The following is a 24678-nucleotide window of genomic DNA, read 5'->3' as shown; positions in this document are numbered from 1 at the left end:
AAATAGCCACCAAACAAACAAACCAGCCAAACCCCGAAAAAAAAGAACAATATACAACCACAACTCACAACTCAAGAATCCTCCCCTATCCTCACCCTCTTAACACCCTCATGCCCGGAAGACTGGGACCCAATATTCGAACTCTCATTCGAACTAGCCTTAGCCCCCCTCCCAGCACGCATCCTCGGACTCCCACTCAAACTCTGGTGCGTCTCACCAGGCATCGGCAAATCGGGCAACAAATCCGGATCCGAGACCAGACTACTCGGCCACGAGAGCACGTCGCCAACAGCATGGCTATGTTTCTCGCGCTGCATATGGCCAGCCTCAGAGCCAGAGCCGGCCGGTTTACTTCTCCTCCGGTGGTGACGACGCAGAGACTCGTTCGGCACGGGGTCGACCTGTCTTTTCACGGCGGGGACGAGGTTCAGGTACAGCGGGAAAATAGCGCCAGCCGCGAAGAGGGCGACTAGCACGGCGTAGGAATATCTGCCGTGGGCGAGGTAGGCCGCGTATTCTGCGAAGGAGAAGAAAGTTCCGCCACTGACGGCCATTGTAAGCAGGACAGCAGCTGTTTTGGTATGTCGTCCTGTACCGCGCAATGACAGCGCGAAGATAATACTGAACGCGCCGCTTTCGAAGAGGTAGACTAACATGACCATTACGATCGCTGCGTCGCCGGTTGTTTTCATGGCCAGGATTGAGAAGACGATCATGCCGATGTAGGAGACCATTAGGATCCAGCGGGGTTTGAAGAACCACTGCGTGAAGGCGGCGATGAAGCGGCCCAGAGCGAAGACGCTGTGGCCTATTGTGAGGAAAGAAAAGGGTGTGAGGGATGCGTTTGGGTTGGCGGTTTGGACGAAGCGTTCCAGCGAGTCGGAGAGGACTTCTTGGCCGGCTACGTAGAAGAATTGGGACCAGACGCCGAGGGCGAGGGTGAGCCAGACGACGGGGACGCCGATGACTTTGGTCATGTTGTCTTCTCGGCGTCGGTTGGCGAGTTCTTCGAGGTCTTTGTCGGAGGCTTCTGGGATGGGGAGGTAGTAGAAGGCGACTGCTAGGAGGACGTCGAAGAAGGCGATTCCGAGGTATGCCCATTGCACGTCTACGAGGGATGCGGTATCTTGAACGTCCTTGAAAAGGACCTTCTTTGCCAGGAGGGGGATACCACGCTGCCGATCGCTTGTACACCTTGCGAGATGTTCAGACGGATTTCTGAATTTTCCAATGGACCACAGAGCGCGATGAAGGGATTGGCTGCAGTTTCCAGGACAGCAAGACCGCAGCCGACGATGAAGTTTGAGACGGTGAATGCAGCTGTCGAGGCGAGAACAGCGGAGGGCCAGAAGACGAGCGTTCCACAAGCATATATGCACAGCCCGGTGACGAAAGTTGATTTAAACCCCCATGTTTTTAGGACTGGGCGACCGATCAGCAGTGGACCAACACCGTAGCCGCCAAAGTAGGCACCATGGAGGCCAAGCGTGTGCCACGTATCCAATCGAACGATGGTCTGAAACTGCGTGTTCAGCGTATCAAGCAACCCATATGCAAATCCCCACAGGAAAAACAAAAGTGTCGTCAACGCGATGGGGGTAATTGACTCTCGATTATTCAATTTGAGCATACTCTCGGGATTCTTCATATTGACAAAGTCAAAAAATGTAATATTAGGCGGATGGGACGTGCTCGTATGTGTATTTGCTTCCGTATCGGTGGGAGCATTTCCAGGTTGGCCAAGGATGTCGAGGATACCCATCTGGGCATTTGAACTTTGCCCGCGGGCAGTTGAGCGAACACTCCTTGTTTGAGAAGGTTTACTTCCATTGCTGTCGGATGGTGATGCCGCGGGAGATGCGGTGAGGGAGTTTGGTAGCACGGCAGGAGAGGGGACCGCGATCGGATTTTCGCCCGTTGCGTAGTTATTGCTGGGACTGGTATATGGATCGTTGGTGTCTCTGATCAATTTCGGCATCAGACGGGAGACGAGTGGCTTGAGGCTTGGGACACAGCCACAAATGACCGAGACGTTGACTTCGACGACGGACCACATGAACGAGAGCGAGGCGTACCCTATGGCGACGGGCATCAATTAGTTAAATATCCAGAATAGTATCATCACAGGAAGACCAAGTCATACAGCTAAAGTCAGCAGCGGTATTATTCTGCAAATGAATCGATTTCACAGCCAGAGAACGCGAGATGGCTGCTTGTTGAAGGAAAGCGATTCGAATCACATCGACCACCGCCACGAAGAAACCAATGCCGAACGTAATCACCAGAATCACCTTCTGCTTATATGGCAGACGCATCTGCGTCAGGATTGGGATCGGGAGGAACAGAATAGCCAGATCGGTGATGATATTGACCGGGGACGAAGAAAGGTAGAGCGTAACGATATCGATGCACGTGGCGCCATGAGGAACGGTCGAGTGAAACGCAGCAGAGACCGGGTGACATTGAAATACGTTGATCAGTGTCAAGGCCAAGCCTGCGACATTGACTACCGCCAGTGTTACATAGTTGGCCCATCGGAAGACGTTGTTATTGCGTGTCAAGGTCAGGTAGAATACGAGGATGGAGGTTTTGACAACCATGAGGGCCGGGTTCTAGGATCACCATATCAGCATGATATATGGATAGGCACGAGATGGAGGAGCTTACGTATAGCACGGTGAATGCATAGTTGGCCTTGTTCAGCGCCTCTCGATTCTCGGGAGGAATGTCGCTCGAGTGTAGGCCGAATCCGTGCGCCGTCGCGATAAACAGTGAGAAGGAAAAGGCAATGTCAAGCAGCTAGAACCGGGATTAGCAATAGAATCATCAAGTAACTATTTCCGGGCAACTTGTATGCGATCGAGGCAGAACCAGGATGCGCACTCGCACCACCCCGGGCGCAGGCAGGGACCCCAGGAAGCAACCACGTACCCACGCGACCAGCATCAAATAATCGTGTAACCCGACCTTCCGCACGACAAAGATGCGCGAGACAAACCGCAGCGCAACAAAGAGAGTCGCGATCACGAAAAAGGTGATCGAGACACCGAGTGTGGCATGTTGTCGGGCGTGCATGACGACGGCACCGCGTACCGCAAGCGCGGTCGGCTTTTCACAATCACAAAACCGTCAGTCAAGTGTCGATTGCAATGAGCATGCGCGTCAATGCATAGTCGTGATCGAAGGAGGAGGGTGGTGATGACAGGGCCAGCTTCGGCTCCATGGTCTCTGGGGGAGACCGTTGAGAGATGTATCGGGGTGTCGACGAATCCGAATCCGGGGTAAGACGAAGGGCTGGGGCAGACCCGCCGGAGGCGAGGAGGAGAAAATAATGGGATGCGAAGATATTAACGGGGCGCAAGAACCAACGAGGCTGGCGAGAGGTAGATTCGCAGTTGAAGAGAGATGATCAGCACGGTCTTTGAAGTACGTGACAGTCGGAGTCGTGCTTTGGGGGAAGTTTCCGAGTGGGAGAGAAAGCGACAAAGCGTGATCCTCTTCTCTTGTTTTTCTCGTGGCTCCCAATTGGTTCCCACCTGCTGGACCGGCGACTCCCCCGCCGCGATCGGATCCAAGGCTCCGGCTTTTTGCGCGATTATCTCTGACGCACGCCAGTAACCGTCATAATCGGGGAGAGTCATATTATTCTTGGGGGAAACGGTTGAACCGAATCATAATAGTAATTGACGCTCGCCAGGACTCGACCCGAATGTGACTATCATAGTCCATCTTGTCTCGGATGTCCACCGCTCGTCTCTACCAGCAATGCGATTGTTGAACTTGTTTGCAACAGACTAGGACAGATAGGGCTACGTCATAGGCAATACTAACAGTTGAATAATTCCCAGCGAGACGATGCTCCTAACTTGTTAACTACGGTACGGTACATCCACTCCCGACTCGCCAATGACCATCCATTCGCTCCTACGCTCGTTCTCGGAACGGAGACCCAGCGCCACTCAATCGCCATCTCAAGATACTCGAGGGCAACACCACCCAGTCTCACGAATATGTGCAAACCTTTGAGTCCAGGATCTTAGAGAGTCCAAGATCTGCTATTACTGACGAAATGCCATTCAATGAGGAGGACGGAATAATCTATTCGTAAAAGGAACATGGACAAGTTCTCGACTGCCCAGTTGGTCGTTGTTCGTCTGGGCCAAAGCCCGCATCAGTGGCTGACATCCATGGCACCACGCTTGACTGTTTCTTGTCTAGTGCTTGTCCAGTGCTCGTGTGCCTGATCCTGGGCGTGACCAACTCTGTCTTTTACTTAAGGTCGCGGCCCAATTCTTGGCGAGCAAGATGGTGAATACTGCACGTTGGTCTGGAAATTTCTTGGGGTTGTGCATTCTGAACATATATATTGCGAGCTAAATGTAGCTGGGGGCCTTTTTCCAAAAAAATATGAAAACCGATTGAGGCGATATATTTTTGAATGTGTATTTTTTTCCAAGGATAGTAATTAGAGCAACTACCACAGACGCGAGGTCTAGGGTCGGCTTCGTTGTGTGAATATATATCCCACTCCGAAGCTATCCTAAATTAATCAAGGTTATCTTGCAGCTCCAATTGAAACGGCTAGTGCATGCGTCCGTCAAAATGCACACCTTACGCACGAAAGATGACCCCACAGGATCTCACTGCTAGCGCTGACTACTGGAGGTAGCTCCACGACGCTGACAGCTGATCGTGGCGCCGGGTGTTTACTCGTCAGGGGCAAGTCCATCCTAATCTTCATGTGAAGACCAGATCTCCACGACCGAGGCCATTATGATTCCCAGCCAAGATACCTCTCCAATTTCCTCACGGCTGATAATCAATACCCGAAACGAGACAAATTCAATAGTTCTATCCGACCGCACCGTGCAATGTTACAACGCCTACCCATTAGCTGCTTGGCTGCATCACTTGGTCAACAATGTAGCAATTCCACACCTACACGCGCCTTCCTCTCGGTGCCCCGATCGGCCTCGATTAAACTCCGACGGGGCATACCGGTCGATAACCATTCCGACTGGCCACGTGCGGAGCGCAAACCCCAGAGTAGTACGAACTAGCGCTTCTGGAGCTTTCCCAGGAACATGCGTGCTTGCAATCCTGTCAGTTGCGATCAACACCCGTCAGCCTATCATCGTGGCATGGCTGCAGTCAATGCTCCGCTTGTGGGGATATCTGATCGGAAGGATTTCCTGATGATCGCTTCGCTTAATTCTGGTCCTACAGGAAGGGGATACGGTGCTAAGCGAATGGTAGGATCGTCTAGATGGCGGAAGTACGTGCAGAGGTTCTCGGCTGGAGAGAGGTATATTAGTACGAGCCATGCTTGTCTCCACGTTCATGGTCTTGGTATCTTCAGCAGGGGAATATAAAGCCAGCTGGATAACCCGTTTGATCTGCTTTGGTCAGTGATTTCAAGCGAGATTTTTCAGTCCGTCCAGATGAAGCAGGCAGTTCTATTTGCAGTGCTTGCGCCTCTGGCATCGCTGCCGGGGGTTCAGGCTGGGGCTACAGAAAGTTGGATTAGCACTATCTGGAACGACTTTAAAGAAGCGGTGGACTGTGGAAGTTGCCAGGTAAGTCCATCTCTACTCCAATTATCTCTTCCAATCATTTCAATAACCAATTGGTTGGTGATTAGGTTCTCTTGGGTGGTCTCAAGCTCGTGGCCGACTTTGGTGAAGGCTTCCTGGGGGATGTATTGACCGGCGTCTGTGATATTAGCCGCGTAAGTCACCACATTGTTTATCCCTGACAGTAGTTTTATGTCGTGAATGTACTCTGATCTCATATAAAGGCAGAGGATCGCGATGTCTGCGCCGGTGTCGTCGCCAGCGAGGTTCCAGCGTTGCACTACGCCCTCAAGAACATGCACGTCGGTTCCCACACAGCCAAAACCCTCTGCTCGGCTCTGGTCGGTCTCTGCGATTTCCCAGACGTCCGTCCATTCGACTTGACATTCCCTTCGCCCAAGCCAGCGAAAAGCCGGCCGCCGCCTAGCGGCAAATCTCCCATCAAGGTGGTTCACTTTACCGATACCCACGTTGATCTATCCTACGAAACCGGCTCCAACTATGACTGCTCCAAGCCCATCTGCTGCCGCGTATACAGCGACAAAGATGCCCCAGGAACCACAGACAAGCCATGCGGCCCATTCGGCAATACCAAATGTGATCCTCCCCATCAATTGCAAGAAAGCATGATGACCGCCATCGCAGCGCTCAGCCCAGCATTTTCGATCTACACTGGCGACGTCGCCGCCCACGACGTCTGGCTCGTGACCAAAGACGAAGTCCTCCAAGATTTCAATGCCACCTATAGCGCGATAGAGAACCATCTTGGCCTCGTATACGCCGCACTGGGCAACCACGACGCCGCCCCACTAAACCTCTTCCCATCCAACAACGTCCCAAGCGAATACAACCCTCAATGGGCCTACGAAGCTCTCACAGCAGACTGGATGGCCCTCACTGGAATTGATAGCGTCCAAAACGCAAACGAATACGGCTCCTACTCAGCCATCCACCCAAACAGCAAACTCCGCATAATCTCCTACAACAGCATCTTCTACTACAAATACAACTTCTTCTCCTACACCGAACCAATGGAATACGATCCCAACGGCCAACTCACCTGGCTAATCGAAGAACTCCAAGCCGCCGAAACCGCCGGCCAACGCGTCTGGCTAATCTCACACATCCCATCCGGAGACGGAGACCATTTCCGCGACCACTCGCACTACTTCGACCAAATCATCCAGCGATACGAAGCCACAATCGCAGGTCTCTTCTTCGGACACACGCACACAGATCAGTTCCAAATCTCATACTCAGACTATAACAATCGATCCTGGGATACGGCCACGGCAATGGGCTACGTCGCACCATCAATGACACCAACATCCGGCCCGCCCTCCTTCCGCGTCTACGACATCGATCCCGAGACATTCGGCGTGATAGATTTCACCCAATACATCGCCAACATCAGCGATCCAACCTTCCAACAAAAACCAAACTGGACCCCGTACTACACCGCAAAGAAAGACTACGGTGCAAAACTCTCTTCTGTCCCCGCTGACACCGCCGAACTCACCCCGGCCTTCTGGCACAACGTCACCGTCGCCATGGAAAACGACACCTCAGTATTCAACGAATTTTGGGCTCGACGCACGCGCGGATTCAATGTGCCCGCTTGCACGGGTGACTGTGTCAAGAATGAGATTTGCGCGCTGCGCGGTGCGGACGCACAGTATAGCTGTGTGCAGCCGACGCCGGGAATTAGTTTCTCTAAGAGAGACGAAGAGAATATGGTGGAAGAAGTGGGTCCGTTGTTGAGTAAGAGGTTCCAGCCGGAGTGTAATCATGCTGGGATGGCGCCGTTGTTGGCGAAGATTGCGCATGAGGCTAGGCTGGCGAAGCAGCGTGGAGAGTGAGGGGGTTGAATGGGCCAGCGCTTTGAGTGGCATACCGCATTGGGTAGTGGAAGTTTTAAATAATTCATAATAATACACGTAGTTAATTGTGAAGTTCATGGATTGCGTGTCGTTTGCTAGATCTGAGCAGCGAAGATCGCATTAATTTGTATCTCACACATGGTATCCTGATCCCGAATCTTGCGGTAACAAGCCCTGTTTATCAATCATCGCAACGAGATCATCATCCATCATAAATTCCCCAAGTTCCATTCCAAATGGCGAGAGACTAAAATCAGCAGTCGGGTTGGAGCCACGCGTACTCGTCAGCGCCGGTAGTGTAGGCATCAAACCATCGAGGTCTGTTTCTAGAGATCAAGTCAATAATCAGGTGAAGAAACGTATAGTACAGCAGAACCTACCAGGATCAACCAAGATTTTATTGAACTGCTCAAGAGAATACCGGCACCGATCAATCAATCGATTTCCATCGTCCAACTTCGATAAAGCCATCACCGCGCGAGCAGGGTACTGCTGTACTTTCTTAGCTTGGGCAGTCATCGAAGCGCTGCAAAGGCTCGTATCCCGATACACCCAAACAGCACCGATAAGAACAACCGCCGCATTAAATGCTGGAATCGTGTTAGTGGTGACATTACCAGTGTGTCAAGTGTAAGCAGGACAATCTTACTGTAATATAACGAAAACCACCAAGCTCCAAGCAAACTCTGCTTCCACCCAGGCTCGGAAACAACCCTCAAAACAATATCAATGATCTCCATCGCCGACTCAGTAATAATCTGCATACTATTCATACCAATCTGCTGCAGGAGTTTCAAATCCTGCGGATCACGATCGGGACTTCGACTTGCAGCGATAAACTTCACCAACACAGGTCTATGCAGGAGGACCCTAAGATTGAGATATCGGAGTGTGAGAATGACGCGGAATTTCCAAGAGAAGTAGTTGAAGTTGGAGGAGGATTGGTCGGGTGGCATTTCGGTGAGGATACTTGTTGATACGAGTTGGAGGGATGCGGGGAGGGATCGTTCCCAGGAGAAGAGGTGTTGTTCCATGCTGAAGATGTGGGCGACTGTTTCGCTGACGGAGAGCGGGGTATCACAGCCTATGTTTTGGCCATAGAGGAGATCGAGAATGTTCCAGAGCTGTTTGTATAGGGTGCTGGAGATGCATGTCAAAAGACATATCGTGGTTGGGATGGGTATTGGGTCTTACATGGTAGAGTTGAAAAAGGAAACACTGAGATAAGAGGTTTCATCATCCACAAATGCAGATGACTTTTCAAAATCTCGTTTTGAGGGAAGTTCGAGTTTCACATAGTAATCTGGAATGGAGCTGGGCCTTCCAAACGTCATACTCAGTGTTCTAGAGTACTACCAATCAGCATCAATGGGATAAGATAATCGAGCTATTAGTCCTTACCTATCAAGCACCACGCAACCGTACCAAGTTCGCTTACGTGTCTCCTGATCGAGTGGTGAGAAGGACCTGGAGGCATTCCTCGAGTGTAATCCGAGTTGGAGAGCGGCTTTGACTGCGAGTCCATGCACAGTCCAAGCTTGGACAGACTTTTGAGTGCCTTGTAAATATTGGCCAATAAGCAGAAGGTATTGAACTAGTATTCAATTAGCAATGTAATCATATCAGCTATTAAGCTCCTTTTTCGGGGTCTCCTACCAACTTCCAGAGTAGTCCCTCGTAAGATCTCGCTTCCACACAACCCCAAACCACGTTGATAGAACACATCCGACTCGGAGATCCGGGCATCGGCTTTCGCACCACCAGGAGTCGCAGTAATGGTCGCCATTGCCAAAACCATATTCAACAAGCCAAGCCACGTCCTTCGCACTTTCGTAAAATTCTCTCTGGCCATTTGATGATATGTCTCCAAAAAGGCAGGCGGGTAAATGTACGGGAAGAGCAATCCAGTTTCGGAAAAGTACCTCTGGATAAGCGCCAATGTCTCTGCCTGAGGGGGTAGAGCGAACATGTTGACTTTTGATCGTTGATCCTGAGGTGTTTGGCGCGGTGGCGAGGGTGGTCGAGATGCATTGACGAATCCTCCCTCTGCGGCTCCAGGTGATAGAAGATACCCTTGTTGGACAACCGCTCTAGAGAGATGCCTCAAGAATGCAATATTAGACGAGGGTCCTGGGTAAGAATAATTAGCCATAGGTCCGTAAAGATACGACTTGAGGTCAATCAAACCGAAGAATCCCGAGTCTTCCTCATCAGCAAAGGTCACCGCACCCATCGCATCAACCGAATCCTCCGTCCCAGTAAGATCCGATCCAGACACAGAAACCACTCTCTGCCCATCATCCTCGACTCTCCTCACAGTTTGCAAATTGCTACTCGAGCCACCATCTCTACCGGCAATACTCTGCATCTGCACACCATCAACCCGTCCAGCCAATCCATCAATCTCCCCTCTAACCCCTAGCATCCCCTCCTCCAACCTCTTAACCCTCTCCTCAAGCCCATGCAGATAATCCTTCTGCACAATAACATTCGTCGCCGTCGGTGGCGGCGTATAGACACATTCAAACCCCAGATCGCGACAAAGCGAGCATCGCGGTCTCACGCCATCGCAACGAGACTTGCGCGTTCGACATGCATCGCAGGCAACCGCGACACGGCGCCGTTTCGATGCGGGTGCTTGGGTTACGTCGTTATCTGCTTCGTCAGATGGGGCCATTTGGAATGCGGGTAATGTAATTGAAAATCCGGGGTTGGCACGGAGAATGGGGTGCGTTGATGATGTGCGGGGAACGGTCGGGGTGTGCATCTTTGGCCGGGGAACGGTCGGAAGTCAGTTTGTGGGGGGAACTGGGGGATAATCACATGATTATGGTGTCTACACAGGTAAGAATGGAGGATTATATGGACTGGGCATCTTAACAATTATTGAAAGGTTCGGAACAGTAGATAGAAGTGTATTTCAAGAAGCTCTGGCGTGTATATCACCCCCCCTGCTTCTTGTTGAACTGGCTGTCTGTACACAGATTGATCCAGACAACGACAATTGGAGTCAGCCAATACAAAGTGCATCATTGTGCTTGCTGTATAGCAACATATTATTTGGTCCCATAAAGTGCCAATAAACTCAATAACTGCTGAAGGATTTCAATCTTTGTCTCGGCAACATTTGTCACAGGCAATAATGAACGTGCATGTAAGTTAGACATGATCTAAAGAATGACGCCCCAAATTCTGCATAGTTCTAACGGCAGAGACTAGCCGGGTGACGAAGTCGCACCCCCTCAAGAATCTAACTGCTAAACTTACCCGAGGACATCGATTACCTGACTACCGCAGTGGACTTGAAAGTACGGTAGGCAAATTTGAAATAGTGGCTCTCAACTGATCGACAATTACTACTAGGATGAAGTGGGGGTAAGCTCGATATCACCTTGAATACACGAAGTGAAAGGACATCCTTGAGACCATTTTGAATCCCCATAATTAATATAGGCTTGCAGATTGTCAAGAGTAACTATTAAATGGCTGTATTGCCAGCTGGCGCTTCTGCGCATAAGTACCGTACCCTGTATGGGGCTAAGCGCCGCCTAGCTGAAAATGAGGGGCTTGGGGGCCAAGTAGTCTTCATCTTCAACATATTTTCACTCTCGTTTCAGCGTCGCACTGATTCTCTATATCTATCGAAAGACTTCGACCGATCAATTGTTTTGAACAGATTCTGAGAATAATAATGGGTCTCAAACGCCTCGTGGCAAAGTTGAATCGACCGAAACAAGCACTAAAAGACCCCACCAGCAGCAACAGTTCGAGCCCGGCTCCGTCTTCAGGACCTGCCACTGACAATGGCACGGCGGTCTCTAGTGCAGCTGTACCCTCCGACATAGACAATGATCCTGGACCGCTCCAAGCTTCCGCAGCCGATGAGCGCAATCTATGGCTCGAGGCCTTTGGCAAGCTGTCACGAAAATCACAACTAGAGCTCGAGAGGCGAGGAATGAAAAGCTCAGAGCCGCTAATAGATCAGATTGAAGCATTTCAAAAGGAGGCTGAAAGAGTTCGGGATCAAAGCCTTGCCAGAGACTGGAAGATTCAAATCGGAGATCATGAGGTGTCAATCCGGCAAACAACTATTCAGGTTGTTCACTGGGCAACGAAGATTGGAGATCTGGCTATTCAATTTTCGCCGTCCACTGGGGCTGGAGTATGGGCAGTTGCGAGATCAATCTTGCAGGTTGGTTGTCGCGAGCTCTTCAGCTTGTACAACTGCTGACATGGTAATAAATCTAGGAAGTTGACACATTTGACAAAGAAAAAATCGCACTCATTTCTGTTGTCGATAAAGCGGCCGGTGCCCTCTTTTGCGGCCAAGTCTACTACGAAATATATACTCTCGACCGCACCGGAAGAACTGATGTAGTGGAGAAGCTTCACGATAAAATGGTGAAACTGTATGCATGCGTACTAGAGCTTCTAGCCAAATCGACCAATCTATCTTCCAACACTGCGGTGCAATTTTACTGTGCTGTTTTCGACCCCAAGAAGCCATCCGAGATGCTATCTGAATTGCAAAGCCTGGAACAGGACCTTGCGACAGCTGCCCAAAAGTGTGAGATCACAGCTCATGCTCGTCAGGAAGCCGAATTTAAGGAGTATCTACAAGAAGCCGAAGACTGTCTCCACATAATCAGTCGTAATCTGGAACAGGTGCTCCAGTGGGTCAGCGAGCAATAACGAAGAGATCTCCTCCAGTGGATCTCCACTATTCAATACGGCCGTCACCACGATGAGATCGAGGAGAGAAGACGTCCAGACACCGGAGACTGGGTTATTAAACATGAAAAATTTCGCGAATGGATAGATTCGCCTTCATCTAGTGTCTTGTGGCTTCAAGGATCCCGTGAGTTTTACTACCCGCACATTTAACGCCTGGCTCAACTGAGAGAATGCAGCTGCAGCTGGCACTGGGAAGACCTTTTTGACTTCAGCGGTAGTCACGCATATTGGGACCATGACGGGCTCTCAAATGGAAGGGTTTGCCTTTTTCTTCTGCAATCGGGACGAGAAGGATCGACGCGAGGCGCTGCCAGTGCTTCGATGCTTAGTTCGCCAGCTTGCCGCACCAAAACTCAACACACGCTCCGTTAGAAAAAGCCTTCAAGAAGCACGAGAAAAGGCCACGGATAGGGCTTCGCAGCTCGGACTGTCAGAGTGCCACGATCAGCTTCTCGAGTCCTTCATGCTGTTTTCAACAACATTCATCGTTCTGGACGCGATGGATGAAGTCCTGGATGAAGAGCTTGAGATTTTGATAGGGAGGCTTGATGAGCTTTTTCGCAAGACTGAAGCTGGAAATAGAGTGAAGCTTTTCGTTGCCAGCCAGCCGGAAAAAGAGATTACTCGAATGTACGGCTCGAGACCAACAGTGATCATCCAAGCTGGTGACAACAAGCCCGATATTGAGAGATTTGTAAAGCTTGAAATGGACACTTTTGAGAAGAGATATCCTAAATCGGATGTCACCCCCAAGAAAGATGAGAGTATAACTACCATTCTTGACAAATGCGACAACATGTAAGTCTTTATCCCGGGTTGGAGGGTTTTATACTGACGATGACATAAATTTCTGTGGGCGGCCCTCCAAATAAAACAAGTAATGCAGTGCAATTCGATTGACTCGATTGAGTTTGCACTGAAAACCCTCCCAAGAGGATTGAATGCGACATACGATCAAATTTACTTCAAAATCCAAGATCGTCTACGCCCCGAGAAAGAGCTGGCCGAAAGAACCATCAAATGGGTGATGTGTGCCCCATTGCCACTCTCTAGCGAGGTGCTTCTCGGGGCCGCCAGGGTCAGCCTTGAAAAAGATCAAATCAAAATTGTGAACCGTGTCCAGCAAGAATCGCTGCTATCAATTTGCGAAAATCTGCTGATGATTGATTCAGCGGGTTATTGGAGGTTCTTCCATCTCTCCGCCCGAGAGTATTTCGAGGCTACTCAGGACCCTAGTCAAAATAAGTTTTCCTTCTGTGCACAAGTGTGCTTTCAATCTCTTATCACAATGTTCACCCCGACCATATCTATATCTGCCTCGACGGATCCAGATATCGCTTCGACTCCATCCCATCCAGCCCATCCTTTCTCTCAACACGTTCGGTCCTTCTGGCCATTCTACGCTGCTCAACTGACCGAGAATGACAAGTCAATCATCTGGCTCAAGCGTTTCCTGGGATCGCTTGAGAGAAGCAGCCCTTTCTTTATTCAATGGGGTGCCCAAGTCTCCGATGGGGAGTTTGATTTCTCTGACCTATTTCAAGGGCAAAGACGCAATTTGGGCCCATTCAAGACGCCGATATTTGCTATCGCTTGGTTCTCACTATACAAGGTTTTGCAAGGGTGGTTTGATAACACGAAATTCGACCCCTTTCAGAAAAATGAGAAAGGAGACAGCCTGCTTACCATAGCCGCCCAGGCTGGCTGCGTGCCTTTATGCGCAGACCTTATCTCACGAGGAGTTTCTGTCAACCAGGACTGTGTCAGTGACATTTATGGCAGTTGTCTTGCCGCCGCTGCCTGGTGTAGGGAATTTGAAACGACCAAATTCCTCATAGAGGAAGGCAAGGCTGATGTGGATCTTCCCCTTTCATGTGGGATGTATGGTAATGCGCTTACTGCTGCTGCGTCTCGCGGTGATCTTGCTATAGTGAGATACCTCGTGGAGGATGCTAAAGCTGAGGTGAATGCCCGAATGGAGACAGGTTATTTTGGCAGTCCGCTTGCCGCTGCCGCTGCCGCTGCCGATCCGTCTTATAACGGGCTCAAAGTCGTGCGATACCTCGTTGAGAATGCCCAAGCAGAAGTGAACGTCCAACTCCAAGCTGGGGCTTTCGGAAGTCCACTTGCTGCTGCCACGGCATCTTTGACTGGACTAGAAACCGTGAAATATCTAGTCGAAGAAGCTCAAGCAGACGTGAATCTTCTACTCGAGAGCGGAAATTACGGCAGCGCGCTCGCTTCCGCTGTCGGTAGTAGCTACGGATTAGAAATTACGCGATACCTCATAGAGGAGGCCCATGCAGACGTTGATCTACAACTCAAGGCAGGCTTTTATGGCAGTGCACTTGCTGTTGCTACCTCCATGGGAAACATAGAGGTCGTGCGATACCTCGTGGAAGAAGCCTGTGGGGAAGTTAATCTTCTACTTGAGACAGGGATTCATGGCAGTGCGCTTGCTGCTGCCGCCCGTTCCGGAGACCTGGATACCGTGCAATACCTCGTGGAAGAAGCCTGTGCGGAAGTTAATCTTCTACTTGAGGCAGGGATTCATGGCAGTGCGCTTGCTGCTGCCGCCGGTTCCGGACACCTGGATACCGTGCAATACCTCGTGGAAGAAGCCAATGCCGACGTGAACCAGGTTCTACCCAAAGAAGGGCATTGTGGTAGTGCGCTTGCTGCTGCCGCCTACATGGGATACCTAGATACAGTGAGATACTTCGTAGAGGAAGCTCATGTGGATGTGAACATCCCACTTGATGGAGGAGATTTTAGCAGTGCTCTTGCGGCCGCTGCCGCTAGCTCCAACGGAGAAAGGTTGAAAACAGTGAGATATCTCGTGGAAGAAGCTGGGGCAAACGTGAATATCTTTCCAATCACCGAAGGAGAGTATGGTACTCCTCTCGTCCACGCTGTCGATGCGGGACACATGGACATAGTTCAGTACCTCGTGGAAGAGGGGAAAGCAGATGTCAACCTACAATGTAGAATTTGGCAGTATAGCACAGCACTCGAGGTCGCGTTGTCTTTCGATAATCAGGACATGGCTGAATATCTGGTTAGCCGGGGGGCAGTCACGAGTTGATGGATGAATAATGATGGAGATTTCCAGGCAGCGCCCTTTTGCCTATTTAGACTGGCTTCTTCCTCTGTCGATCCAGGGAATTTCCCACCGCTACGCTACTATATAGTATGGCACTTTATTATAATTACCGCATATCCTCATATATTTTTCTAGGGAGGCACTCCCCTAATCCCTTGACGCTCAAAGATAAACACGATACTTAACCTACGAACCGGATTTCTTATGCCAGGTCTTGGCTTTCCCTTTCCGTTTTAGTGCTCAGACCCTCGCCGCTTTTGCTCACTGAGTAGACCTGGGCACGCCTCTGAGCGCCCTGATCAAGTGACCATTACGTAAGCCCTCTGATCTGCTCACTCAGCTGGAAGTCTGATCCTCTCACCGATGCTTAGATAAGCACTGAGCTGAGCGCTCTGATTTACTAACTACAGGATTAAACAAACTATTAGTGAGCTGAAACAATATTATCTTGTCTGCATTTACGATGCTATTTGACCAAGGGAAATAATTCAATAGAATAAATATTGATTGATTAGAAATGACCAAAAGAGTGTATAAAACCGCGGGTACGTTAATCATTTGTATCTCCGATTCTGGCAGAGAAGAGAGAGGGAAGTGCTGTAATACTAGGAGTAAATAAGTGGAGCCTGTAACTCTGCACTATCACGGCAGTAGGAAAAGACTGATTCCTCAACAAAGGCAGAGGAAATTATCGCAAATTTTCCGTGGTACCATCAACACTATCGGAACACTTCAGCTCACTGCAAAACGACTTCGGGCGCGAAGCATCGAACCCCAATTCCAAAGACAGAAGAGAAGGACGCAGCAGATAAGGACAAGGAATCCCAGTAGACTTACCCCCCAGTGGATACCAAGATTGATGAACATGGGTCTAGAGAACATGATAGCTCCGGCTGCGAGACTCGACCGCGCAAAATCGTTTGCAGCAAACAAAGACGCTGCATACTTTGGATAGGTGAATGCCAAGTATAGGAGCATGCAGACTATGATTGTAAATGTCCCAACAATACTGAGAGATAGCCCTACGATAGTTGCAATCCAATGGATGCTGGGACGAGCTGTCCATCCTATGCAACAGTTAGCACTGTCTTCAGTTGGGGCAGGCATGCAATACCGAAGATGAATAGCCCGATTGGTAACCAAAAACAAGCGAATAAAGCAGGTACTAATCGCTTTTCAGGTTCCCCTAGCGCGGAAACCCCAAGGCGCATGACGGGCTTCACCACAAAAAAATGCCAGTGAAAGATCACAAGACCTCCTGCGGCGGCCAAGCCGGCAAGCACGCCAATAAATGGCAAGCTAGAAACCCTGAAACTGAATCCATAAATGCCTTGATATACAAGTGGGAATGATTCGAAGAATGAGTAAAAGATACCATAGACGAGACTCGTATAGATTGTTGAGTAGAGCACAGCTGGATCTAGAATGTTGATCTCGGTCGGCTTAATTAAAGCATTATAGACGATCTGGCGAGTAGTGAGTTCGGCTTGGTCGATTTCAGCTTGGGATTTGAATGCAGCATTTCCAGTCAGCTTTCGCAGCCGTCTTGCACGATAATAGAGGATCGTCGAGGATGATGTCTCTGGCAAGGAAAAAAGTAGAAGGCCAGAGATTGGCCCGCTGAGCCACAGCATAATCCATGAAACCCAACGCCAATTCTCAGCAGTAGCGCTGAAGTTCCCAATGATGGGGCCTAACGCAGGCGCGAGGACAGCTGTTATTTGCATCGATTAATCAATAAAACGTAGGGTACAAAAGTATACTGAGAATAAGGCTTACTAGCGCCTCCCCAGATGACAAGTAAATATGGGACTTGAATGAGTGGGAACTGTATGAATACGCGTTAGTCTCGGTTTCAGGGAAAGAATTTGTGTAGTAAAACCTACAATATCTCCAAATGTTGCTCCTCCAGTAGCAAGACATGGAGATCCTGTACAACGGGGATTAGCATCTGATATTTTCTCTTCAGGACATATACAAACCGAAGAAGCCAGTCAGGAATCGGAGGACTAGAAGGCCGCCGAAGTTATCTACTAGGGCGGTCGGTATCCATAGTACCGCAAATATGATGACCGTGATCACATAGGGCGGGTTTCGACCCACGGCTGGAATCCTAGTAATGATATCAGCCAAATCATACTGGGGGTTCAGAAGGACCCGCAGACGTACTCGCTGATGGGGGAGAAGACCATCGCACCGGCTCCATCTGCCATTCAATTAGACGTACTCGGCGCGATGGACGGATTACAGAATGATCTATCCATACTCACATGCAAGAACATATAGTGCGAGACCTAGAGAGGCTGCCTCAATGCTGACGCCAAATTTCTCAATGATCTGAGGGACTCCACCGATATAAATGGAAGAGCCAAGGTAGACGGCAAATGAATAAATGCTTTAGTCGTATAGTGTAAGTATCACGCATGACTGATGAACATTCTCGCAATGGAAGAGACAAACATACCAAATTAAAAATGCCACAAATGCTTTCTTTCCCCTGCCCCAGTTCTGAGGGTTGTCTGGATCGTCTGCAACAGACAGTATTTAGATCAGGCTATGGGATATCAAACTCTTCAGAAATTCTCACCTGTTGTGTACCAGTCTACTAGTATTACACCTTGTGCAGTTTTAATAGGCTCGATGACTAGAGTACGCTCCTTTTCCAGAGTGTGCAGACTTTGCTGAGTAACAAGTCGCTTGATTGGGTTCGTCTCCAATGCATCCTCCAAATCCTCACTTTCAGTATCTATCTCAGTTGGGCGCAGATGGTTGCAACCCCGATCGGCTTCGTTATTTGTGGTGGCGATGGTCGAAAGATGTTGAGGTGTGCCGCAATGGCCATCCACCTCTGGTGGAGAGGTTGGTAGACATCTTGTTTCTGGTTTCTCCGTCTCCTGGAAATAATGAGGATGTTGAAACCCTTCCTTCTCTTCACTATACTGTAGGTATTTATTTTTTGTCATATATCGGACAATCTGCCCGAAGCTGGAATCTCGTATGAGGTCGTACATTGCGATTTTCAGGTAGCTGATGCTCCCATTCCAGTTTCCTGAGCTAGCTAGACTTGAGGGCTTTATAGTTTCATATCTTTGCCACCGAAGAGTAGTAGTATGCTGGTGACGTCTTTATGTCGAGATAAAATTGTAAGCCAGTAATTTGTTTAGCAGCAACTCCAATAAACTCATTTACTAGGTAAGTAGGAATATCTATTGGGTCATTGGGAAATTAATCTGCAAGAATGATGACGAGTGTCCTAAGATGAAGATGAAATCCAAGTTAAAGCCACGATTCCGAAACGAACCCGGCTAATAATCAGAGATCGGCATTGGTCGGTGTTTGAGGGCGTTTCTTCCCAGCAACGTCTTGGGATCATCGACGCGTGGGTTCCAATAATGTCATGCGGCCGAAAAGCTAAACTGAAATCCGACCAGTAAAGTGAAAATTACCCAAATAGGACAATGATCTGCCCCACTTTCTAGTCTTGATGTTCCATCTCCACAAATATACACAATGAAGTGGAGAAGATCAAGGTAGCCTGGCCGGCACAGGCAGGTCGAGGCACGAGAGAGAAAGATAGAGTCGTAGGGCAGAGGCAGAACAAACCCCCAACAGCGAATCTCCCGTAAGAGACGCCACAAGAGAAAAGGATTTGACTGTCTGTAAACGCCCTACCAACAATAGATCCGACTGCCGTAGGGAGAGAATTGAAGGAACCCCATGCATTGTTAGAAAAGCTAGAAAAACGAGAAGGAAAGCTCCATTCAGAAGGCGTCCAAAACCACTTCACTCCTGTCGTGTGTTGTATATTTATCTCTACTTCCTTCGCTCTAAAACATACGATTTCCGCAGAAATCCCCCGAAACAAACCAGACAAACAGATTCAACCAGCGAATTCTCATATAATGGGTTAATTTATGGTTGTTTCCGCGTATACCAACGCGTGATGTTACTCCGTTGGAGCGATCCCTAAGCGTTGAAGGATAGATGCCGTATATAGTAGTCGCAGCAGCGCGAAGCGATTTAAATCGGCCATTTTTAATATACTGGAGGGCTAGCAGGATCTTTCCCTCGTGCTGTATCTGTATCGAATCTTATGAGGGTCGCGAGCTGTTTGGTGGCATAGTAGGTGGTTGAACAATGTAGGTGTGCGTAGATGCGTTTCTTTTTTGGTTGGGTGGGCAGCCCGCTTGTGCATTAAGTACGTTAGTTAACTAACGTAATGCACAGGCGACGGAACCACACGGGCGAGTGAACCACCCCAAAACACTATATTAAAAGCGATAAATTACAACATCATACCTCAACAATCAGAATTTATAATATAATCCTGTAGTAAGTAAATGATTATACGATAATTAAGAGGGCGTGTATAAATTTTTGAGTGCTCTCCATGAGTAGTAATTCGAGTATGTATATTTTAATCGATTCAGTCAAAAATAATGTAATTTACTATAATAGTATAACAGTCACCGGGGCTATTCTAAATTCTAGTATATAACTATTGGTATAGTTAATAATCGTCCGTCTGAATATCAAATAGAATAAAGTCGTCGTGGTTGAGATATAAAAGTACAAAAAATATCGCCTTTAATATGGTGTTTTAGTGTGGTTCACGCGCCCGTAGATTACGTTAGTTACTAACCCGGAAGGCGACGGGAGAATCCTGACCACCTCCTTCGAACCAACGCAGGAAGCAAGAAGCTTCAACTCAGATCGGGATGCAGTTCTTTTCAATCCGACCAATCAGAAGAATCCAACGTGGCGTCTAATATCTCTCGAACGGCCCCTCGGCTAGCGACTTCGCATTGATAAACCGTGCACAGTTTATCAATTTTGCGGGGCATCCAGTCACGGTCAGTCCCGGGGTTTGCTTCATGCGAAGTTCCCAAATGGAGGCTGCGAAGGAGAGCGATTCTCCGATTGAGGACCTACGGGAACAAGAGTTTATGGATGAAAGAACTTCCCTCCCATTCATTGTCCAGACTGGTCTTCAAGGGGCAGACAGTTTCGATGCGAGGTCACGGCGTCTTGTTCGCGCACAGGCCAGAAAATCAGCTCATCGATCTGGACAGTTAAACATTCTTCCCTCTTCCTCTGGCCCTCCTATAAGGGGATGGCAAAGCGCAAATACGGGTAGCGTTGTCAGCCAGCAATCTCTCAAGTCGAAGTTTAAACTCCTCTCATGGCAGCCGAGGAAGTCCAGAAAAAAAAACCGGGCCCCACATTCAGATTATACCAGCATTTCATCCCCTGTCGTGTATTCTGATGTACAAGGACGAAACGAAGTTCGTCAATTTGTGCCGGCTGGGCTCGGACCAATCAATGTTCTACCAGTTCCCTTTTCCCAGACAGCGCAACGCATATTGCACTTCTGTACGTCGAATGGAACCACACGCGCGATATGCTTCACATCTAATCACGACTCTAGGCTATGTTGACTTCAAAACCAACAAATTCTCGCTAAATCCTGAAGGGGATTGGTATTCTATTGCTAGAGCTGATGCTGGACTCTTGAACGCATTTCTATCGACTGCGGCTGTGTTTCGCAATCTCCATTTTGGACTCGGGGACTTGGAGACGGTAGTTCATCATCGCTATGAGGCTATACGATTGGTTAATCAGCAATTAACTAACAAACCGGGGAGCCTCTGCGAGGAATTAGTCACTGCTGTGGCCGTTCTCGTATCCGCTGAGGTAAGCCCGTTCTCACCAATAAAAAGTCAGCCATTCAACCATGCTGGTCAGGATGCGAGAGTTAAAACCGCCATACCCTAGTTTGCGCTTAATACATACTGACGACTTTTTACAGGCTTTAGAGGACAGGGCCGATGGCGCATCAGTTCATATGCGCGGTTTAGTTAACATGGTACGTATGCGTGGTGGTCTGGAAAGCTTTGATCATTCTCCAACTATCCAACGAGTAATAACGTGGTACGTAATTATTGCTTTTGGGAGGGTTTGTAGTTACCCTCATTAAACTCTTCCTAGGGCCGACTTTTCCTTTTCTGCAACACGCGGCGCTCCTCTATCCTTTCCACGTCTCCAGTCACTTTCGCACCCTCTACTTCTTTCTCCGCTCCCGATACAAGAGAGCCTTCAGCAACGTGTGGCTTTCGGTCTATTAAATAATCCAGAGCCAAAATTGTCCCCCTTTGATATACTCTGCATGCTCCAACACATCTCTCATCAAATCTCTAATTTTCCGGTAATTGGTGGCAATGCAACAGCTATTGGCAACACCATATATGTGGCTGAGCATCATCTTTTGACTCTACTGTTTTCAAATGGGGAATCGGAAAAGGAAGGTGACAGCGAAACATTATATTATGTCGCTGCTCTCCTGTATTCCCTTCTCGCCATACGCGGAGTACCTCTACAAGCGCCGAGACACCGCGAGCTGATCAGCCGGTTATCTGGATGCCTTTATCACTACCAAGAGTTATCCCTATCGTCAGATTCCACGTTCAACGAATGTATCCGTCTTTGGGTGTTGGTTGTTGGAGCTGTCGTATCAACGAAATCCTCAACTCGATCATACGCTCTGCAAGGTATTTCCAAAATCAATAACGCGATGGGGGTTACGAATTATGAAGCGTTTGTATCATATCTGAAGAGGGTCCTGTGGATGGATGGGTTCTGCCTCCCCAACTGCATTCTTTTGTGGGAAGAGATAAAATCTGGCACTCCTTGTAATACATAGCTCTATTAATCTCAATCCCGGTTGAAACTCTCATCTTTAATGACACAGCAAAGAAAATGCCGGATTTACCTCCACAGCAGCATCATGCTTTTATGATCTATAATATTACCTCAGTGTCTGGCCTTTATTACTTCAATTTGTGTTTACGTCACCGCCCCCGCCCGAAGACTGAAGACCACAACTTCCAATTCTGCATAAGTTCACTTCAACAAAATCTAGAAAATGGCTAATTGACTTAAATAGTTAAAGTCGTAACTGCGATAATAAATCTAAGCACAGTAAGTGTGTATCTGAACCGAATGAATCATGCTCATTCAGTGATAAACGCACACATACAGTACCTTCACCAGCAAGGACAGTATTCACCCACCCAGGATGCAAAGCAAGGAATATAAAGCCATTTACCTGAAGCCTGAGTTTAGTAGGAAATAGGGTAAGGATGGAGGACAGAGCATGGTCACAGGGTCCAGCAGGCTTATTCTTGATGGAAATTCCCAAGTAGCCATGTGACAGCAACTCTCGTCCCAAAATAAAAAGAGAAACTCGGATGTGGGTTTCCTGATGATCCCCTCAATTACCCCGTGTGTATTTGAACTGACTACTAGCTTCACCGCTCTTCTAAGAGTGAGAAAAGAGGGGCGGTAACGATGTTAAGGACAAGGAAGCTAGTTCTCCACTACCCTGTGCAATCAAAAGCAAAGAGAGAGATTAGTGTATAACTCTGAAATAATTGGAAGTATAGATGCGAAACATACTCTACTCGAGAATCCTATTCTCCGATTAACTTGATGGGCAGGCTACTAATTCCTCTGATCTCTTTCAAAATGGCCCCTCAGGCCCTTTTCAAAGGACTGGGAAACAATGTTAACGAGCTCTGGGCGTTTATCCCAGGGAGGGCCTGAATCAAGAATGCTGATGGCTCAGTTATTCAAAGTCGACACAGTCCACGCGCAGCTTTTGTTCACTTGGATTCGGAGTCTGTGTGGGATGACATGCATCTCCTCTACTTTGTTGGTTATGCTCTGTGGAATTATCTCACAGCTCACTTCCTCTTCAAATAGCCCGGATTTAAGACTCGAGAACTAGAAACCCACGTCGAGGATGGTGAGACGTGGTATGTTGGAAGTGGCTTTTCCCGACGATATTCTAACCTATACTAAAATCCAGCGATTTTATTATGATAATAAATTCATGCTGAGGAGACTGGACTATGCGCTAGAGGTCCTGGGCCGCCTAGGTGCGTCACAATATATGTTTGACCACCAAGATATTTGTGGTTTGGTATTTCTCACTCTTCGCCGAGTGGTTCCCAATTCCCCTAGTCGTGTTTTTGGACCAAGGCTTATGTTGGTGGACTTTTGTGATATAGTTATCAGGCACCGTCTCTGATACATAAATAAAACACAAGTCACATCTGATCAATGGTTAATAAGCTTCCAATTGAATATTGGCAAGTGGTACAAACTCACTTTTAGAATATTAAACTCCGATAGCCTGTATTTGCGTAAATCCCTTCAATACTAGATTTTCAGTACCCTAAGGTTAGTGGAACTACTAAAAGACTTGGAACGTTCATTTGAGGGCCTACCAAGCGGGCCTTCAACGTCATATCAAAAATTTCTTCCCAGTCTGCATAAACTTAAAAGATATACAAGTGAAACTATCTTGAACAATAGGCGAGCAGCAAGGAATTTGCGTATTGTCTCTAGGAAATAGTTGGGATCCACTGATGGGGTTTATAGACTGATGTCCAAAGCTCTGCTAGATCAAAAACTCATGTTTTGTTATTCATTAGCTGTTCCCATGTTAGGTCAATTGCACCACCACAACATAATCTAAGTTGCAGTAAATCCTAATTTTGAGCGCTCTTCTTAAGTTTCCAAGAACAAGTTATAGTTATCTATTATGTTTAGATCCTGCGTATTAGGAGGTTATTATTGTGGCTGGCTTAGAAAATATTTCTGACGGTCTTTTTTTTGTCCCCTTATTATGTCCTTTTATATCTATTTTTTATATAGTTTCCCCGATCCCCTAGCGCCTAGCCACTCGCGGTACTTTTTTAGTCATTTTTCTTATTTGCATCTTTTGATTTCAACACTTGTTTTGCTTTTTCCTTATGTCGTATTGCTGTTCATTGTTCCCGTTCTTAGTTACTTCTCGAGCTTTGTCTTCACAAAAATTACTATATGCCGTCGGCGGTCTTTGAACGCTCGCTGATTCTGCTTATCCGCCCGTTCTTGGTCTAATTTTTAAGACCTAAACTGCATAGAGAATATTCCTTAATCTTGTGAACGTTTCTATTGAAATCTATTCGCTTCGAAATGCTTTCAATAGCTGTTCGCTTCGACATGCAGTAATCAAATTTCATTTGTAAGTGCGGGATATCCGGAGCGCTTTTTGCGCGACGTTAGGGCACGATAGAAGGGATTCATAAGCAGCTGACAAGGTCGTCTTGAAAATCTATTACCTAAATCAATATTAAAATTGTCTCCGAATCAGACCGGACCCGAAGTAAGTGTTTATTTCATCTAAAAACAATAGGCTGACTACCGAGGTATGATTTATCAGCAAGATCTATGAAAGCGCCAGGGTCCAAGGTGCCTCTGTGAACACTTACGTCAGGGATAGGCCAGTAGAACATGTGTGTATTAGATATTGCACTGGTTTGGAGGTACGCTGCACCAAAGT

General features: G+C 48.2%; 5 protein-coding genes across 5 annotated transcripts; 2 read left to right on the top strand and 3 right to left on the bottom strand.

Annotated features, from left to right (window-relative positions):
• Positions 1–71: 71 nt before the first annotated feature.
• Positions 72–3075, bottom strand: N7458_004206 (putative MFS monosaccharide transporter; the record flags this gene model as incomplete). The annotated part of the gene is made up of 5 exons (XM_056907588.1): positions 72–1151; positions 1172–2076; positions 2144–2612; positions 2668–2799; positions 2932–3075. The coding sequence occupies 5 exons, from the start codon at positions 3073–3075 to the stop codon at positions 72–74; spliced, it is 2730 nt and encodes a 909-aa protein (XP_056768315.1).
• Positions 3076–5441: 2366 nt separating this feature from the next.
• Positions 5442–7432, top strand: N7458_004205 (sphingomyelin phosphodiesterase; the record flags this gene model as incomplete). The annotated part of the gene is made up of 3 exons (XM_056907587.1): positions 5442–5576; positions 5642–5728; positions 5798–7432. The coding sequence occupies 3 exons, from the start codon at positions 5442–5444 to the stop codon at positions 7430–7432; spliced, it is 1857 nt and encodes a 618-aa protein (XP_056768314.1).
• A 153-nt stretch (positions 7433–7585) lies between these two features.
• N7458_004204 (putative C6 transcription factor) lies at positions 7586–10130 on the bottom strand (the record flags this gene model as incomplete). The annotated part of the gene is made up of 6 exons (XM_056907586.1): positions 7586–7779; positions 7834–8043; positions 8103–8593; positions 8648–8797; positions 8855–9047; positions 9110–10130. The coding sequence occupies 6 exons, from the start codon at positions 10128–10130 to the stop codon at positions 7586–7588; spliced, it is 2259 nt and encodes a 752-aa protein (XP_056768313.1).
• A 1014-nt stretch (positions 10131–11144) lies between these two features.
• Positions 11145–15272, top strand: N7458_004203 (ankyrin repeat domain-containing protein; the record flags this gene model as incomplete). The annotated part of the gene is made up of 5 exons (XM_056907585.1): positions 11145–11645; positions 11702–12126; positions 12289–12311; positions 12364–12985; positions 13121–15272. 5 exons carry the CDS (start codon positions 11145–11147, stop codon positions 15270–15272), a joined length of 3723 nt encoding a protein of 1240 aa, XP_056768312.1.
• Positions 15273–16022: 750 nt separating this feature from the next.
• Positions 16023–18301, bottom strand: N7458_004202 (MFS transporter; the record flags this gene model as incomplete). Its single annotated transcript, XM_056907584.1, has 9 exons — positions 16023–16357; positions 16405–17004; positions 17070–17118; positions 17177–17220; positions 17273–17403; positions 17460–17496; positions 17561–17685; positions 17755–17818; positions 17878–18301. The coding sequence occupies 9 exons, from the start codon at positions 18299–18301 to the stop codon at positions 16023–16025; spliced, it is 1809 nt and encodes a 602-aa protein (XP_056768311.1).
• Positions 18302–24678: the final 6377 nt, after the last annotated feature.

Source organism: Penicillium daleae (genome assembly GCF_028827525.1).
Source record: "Penicillium daleae strain IBT 16125 chromosome Unknown utg000004l_segment0_segment0, whole genome shotgun sequence".
NCBI classification, from domain to species: domain Eukaryota; kingdom Fungi; phylum Ascomycota; class Eurotiomycetes; order Eurotiales; family Aspergillaceae; genus Penicillium; species Penicillium daleae.
Note: the sequence above shows the minus strand (reverse complement) of the source record. Positions and strands in the feature narration are given on the sequence as shown.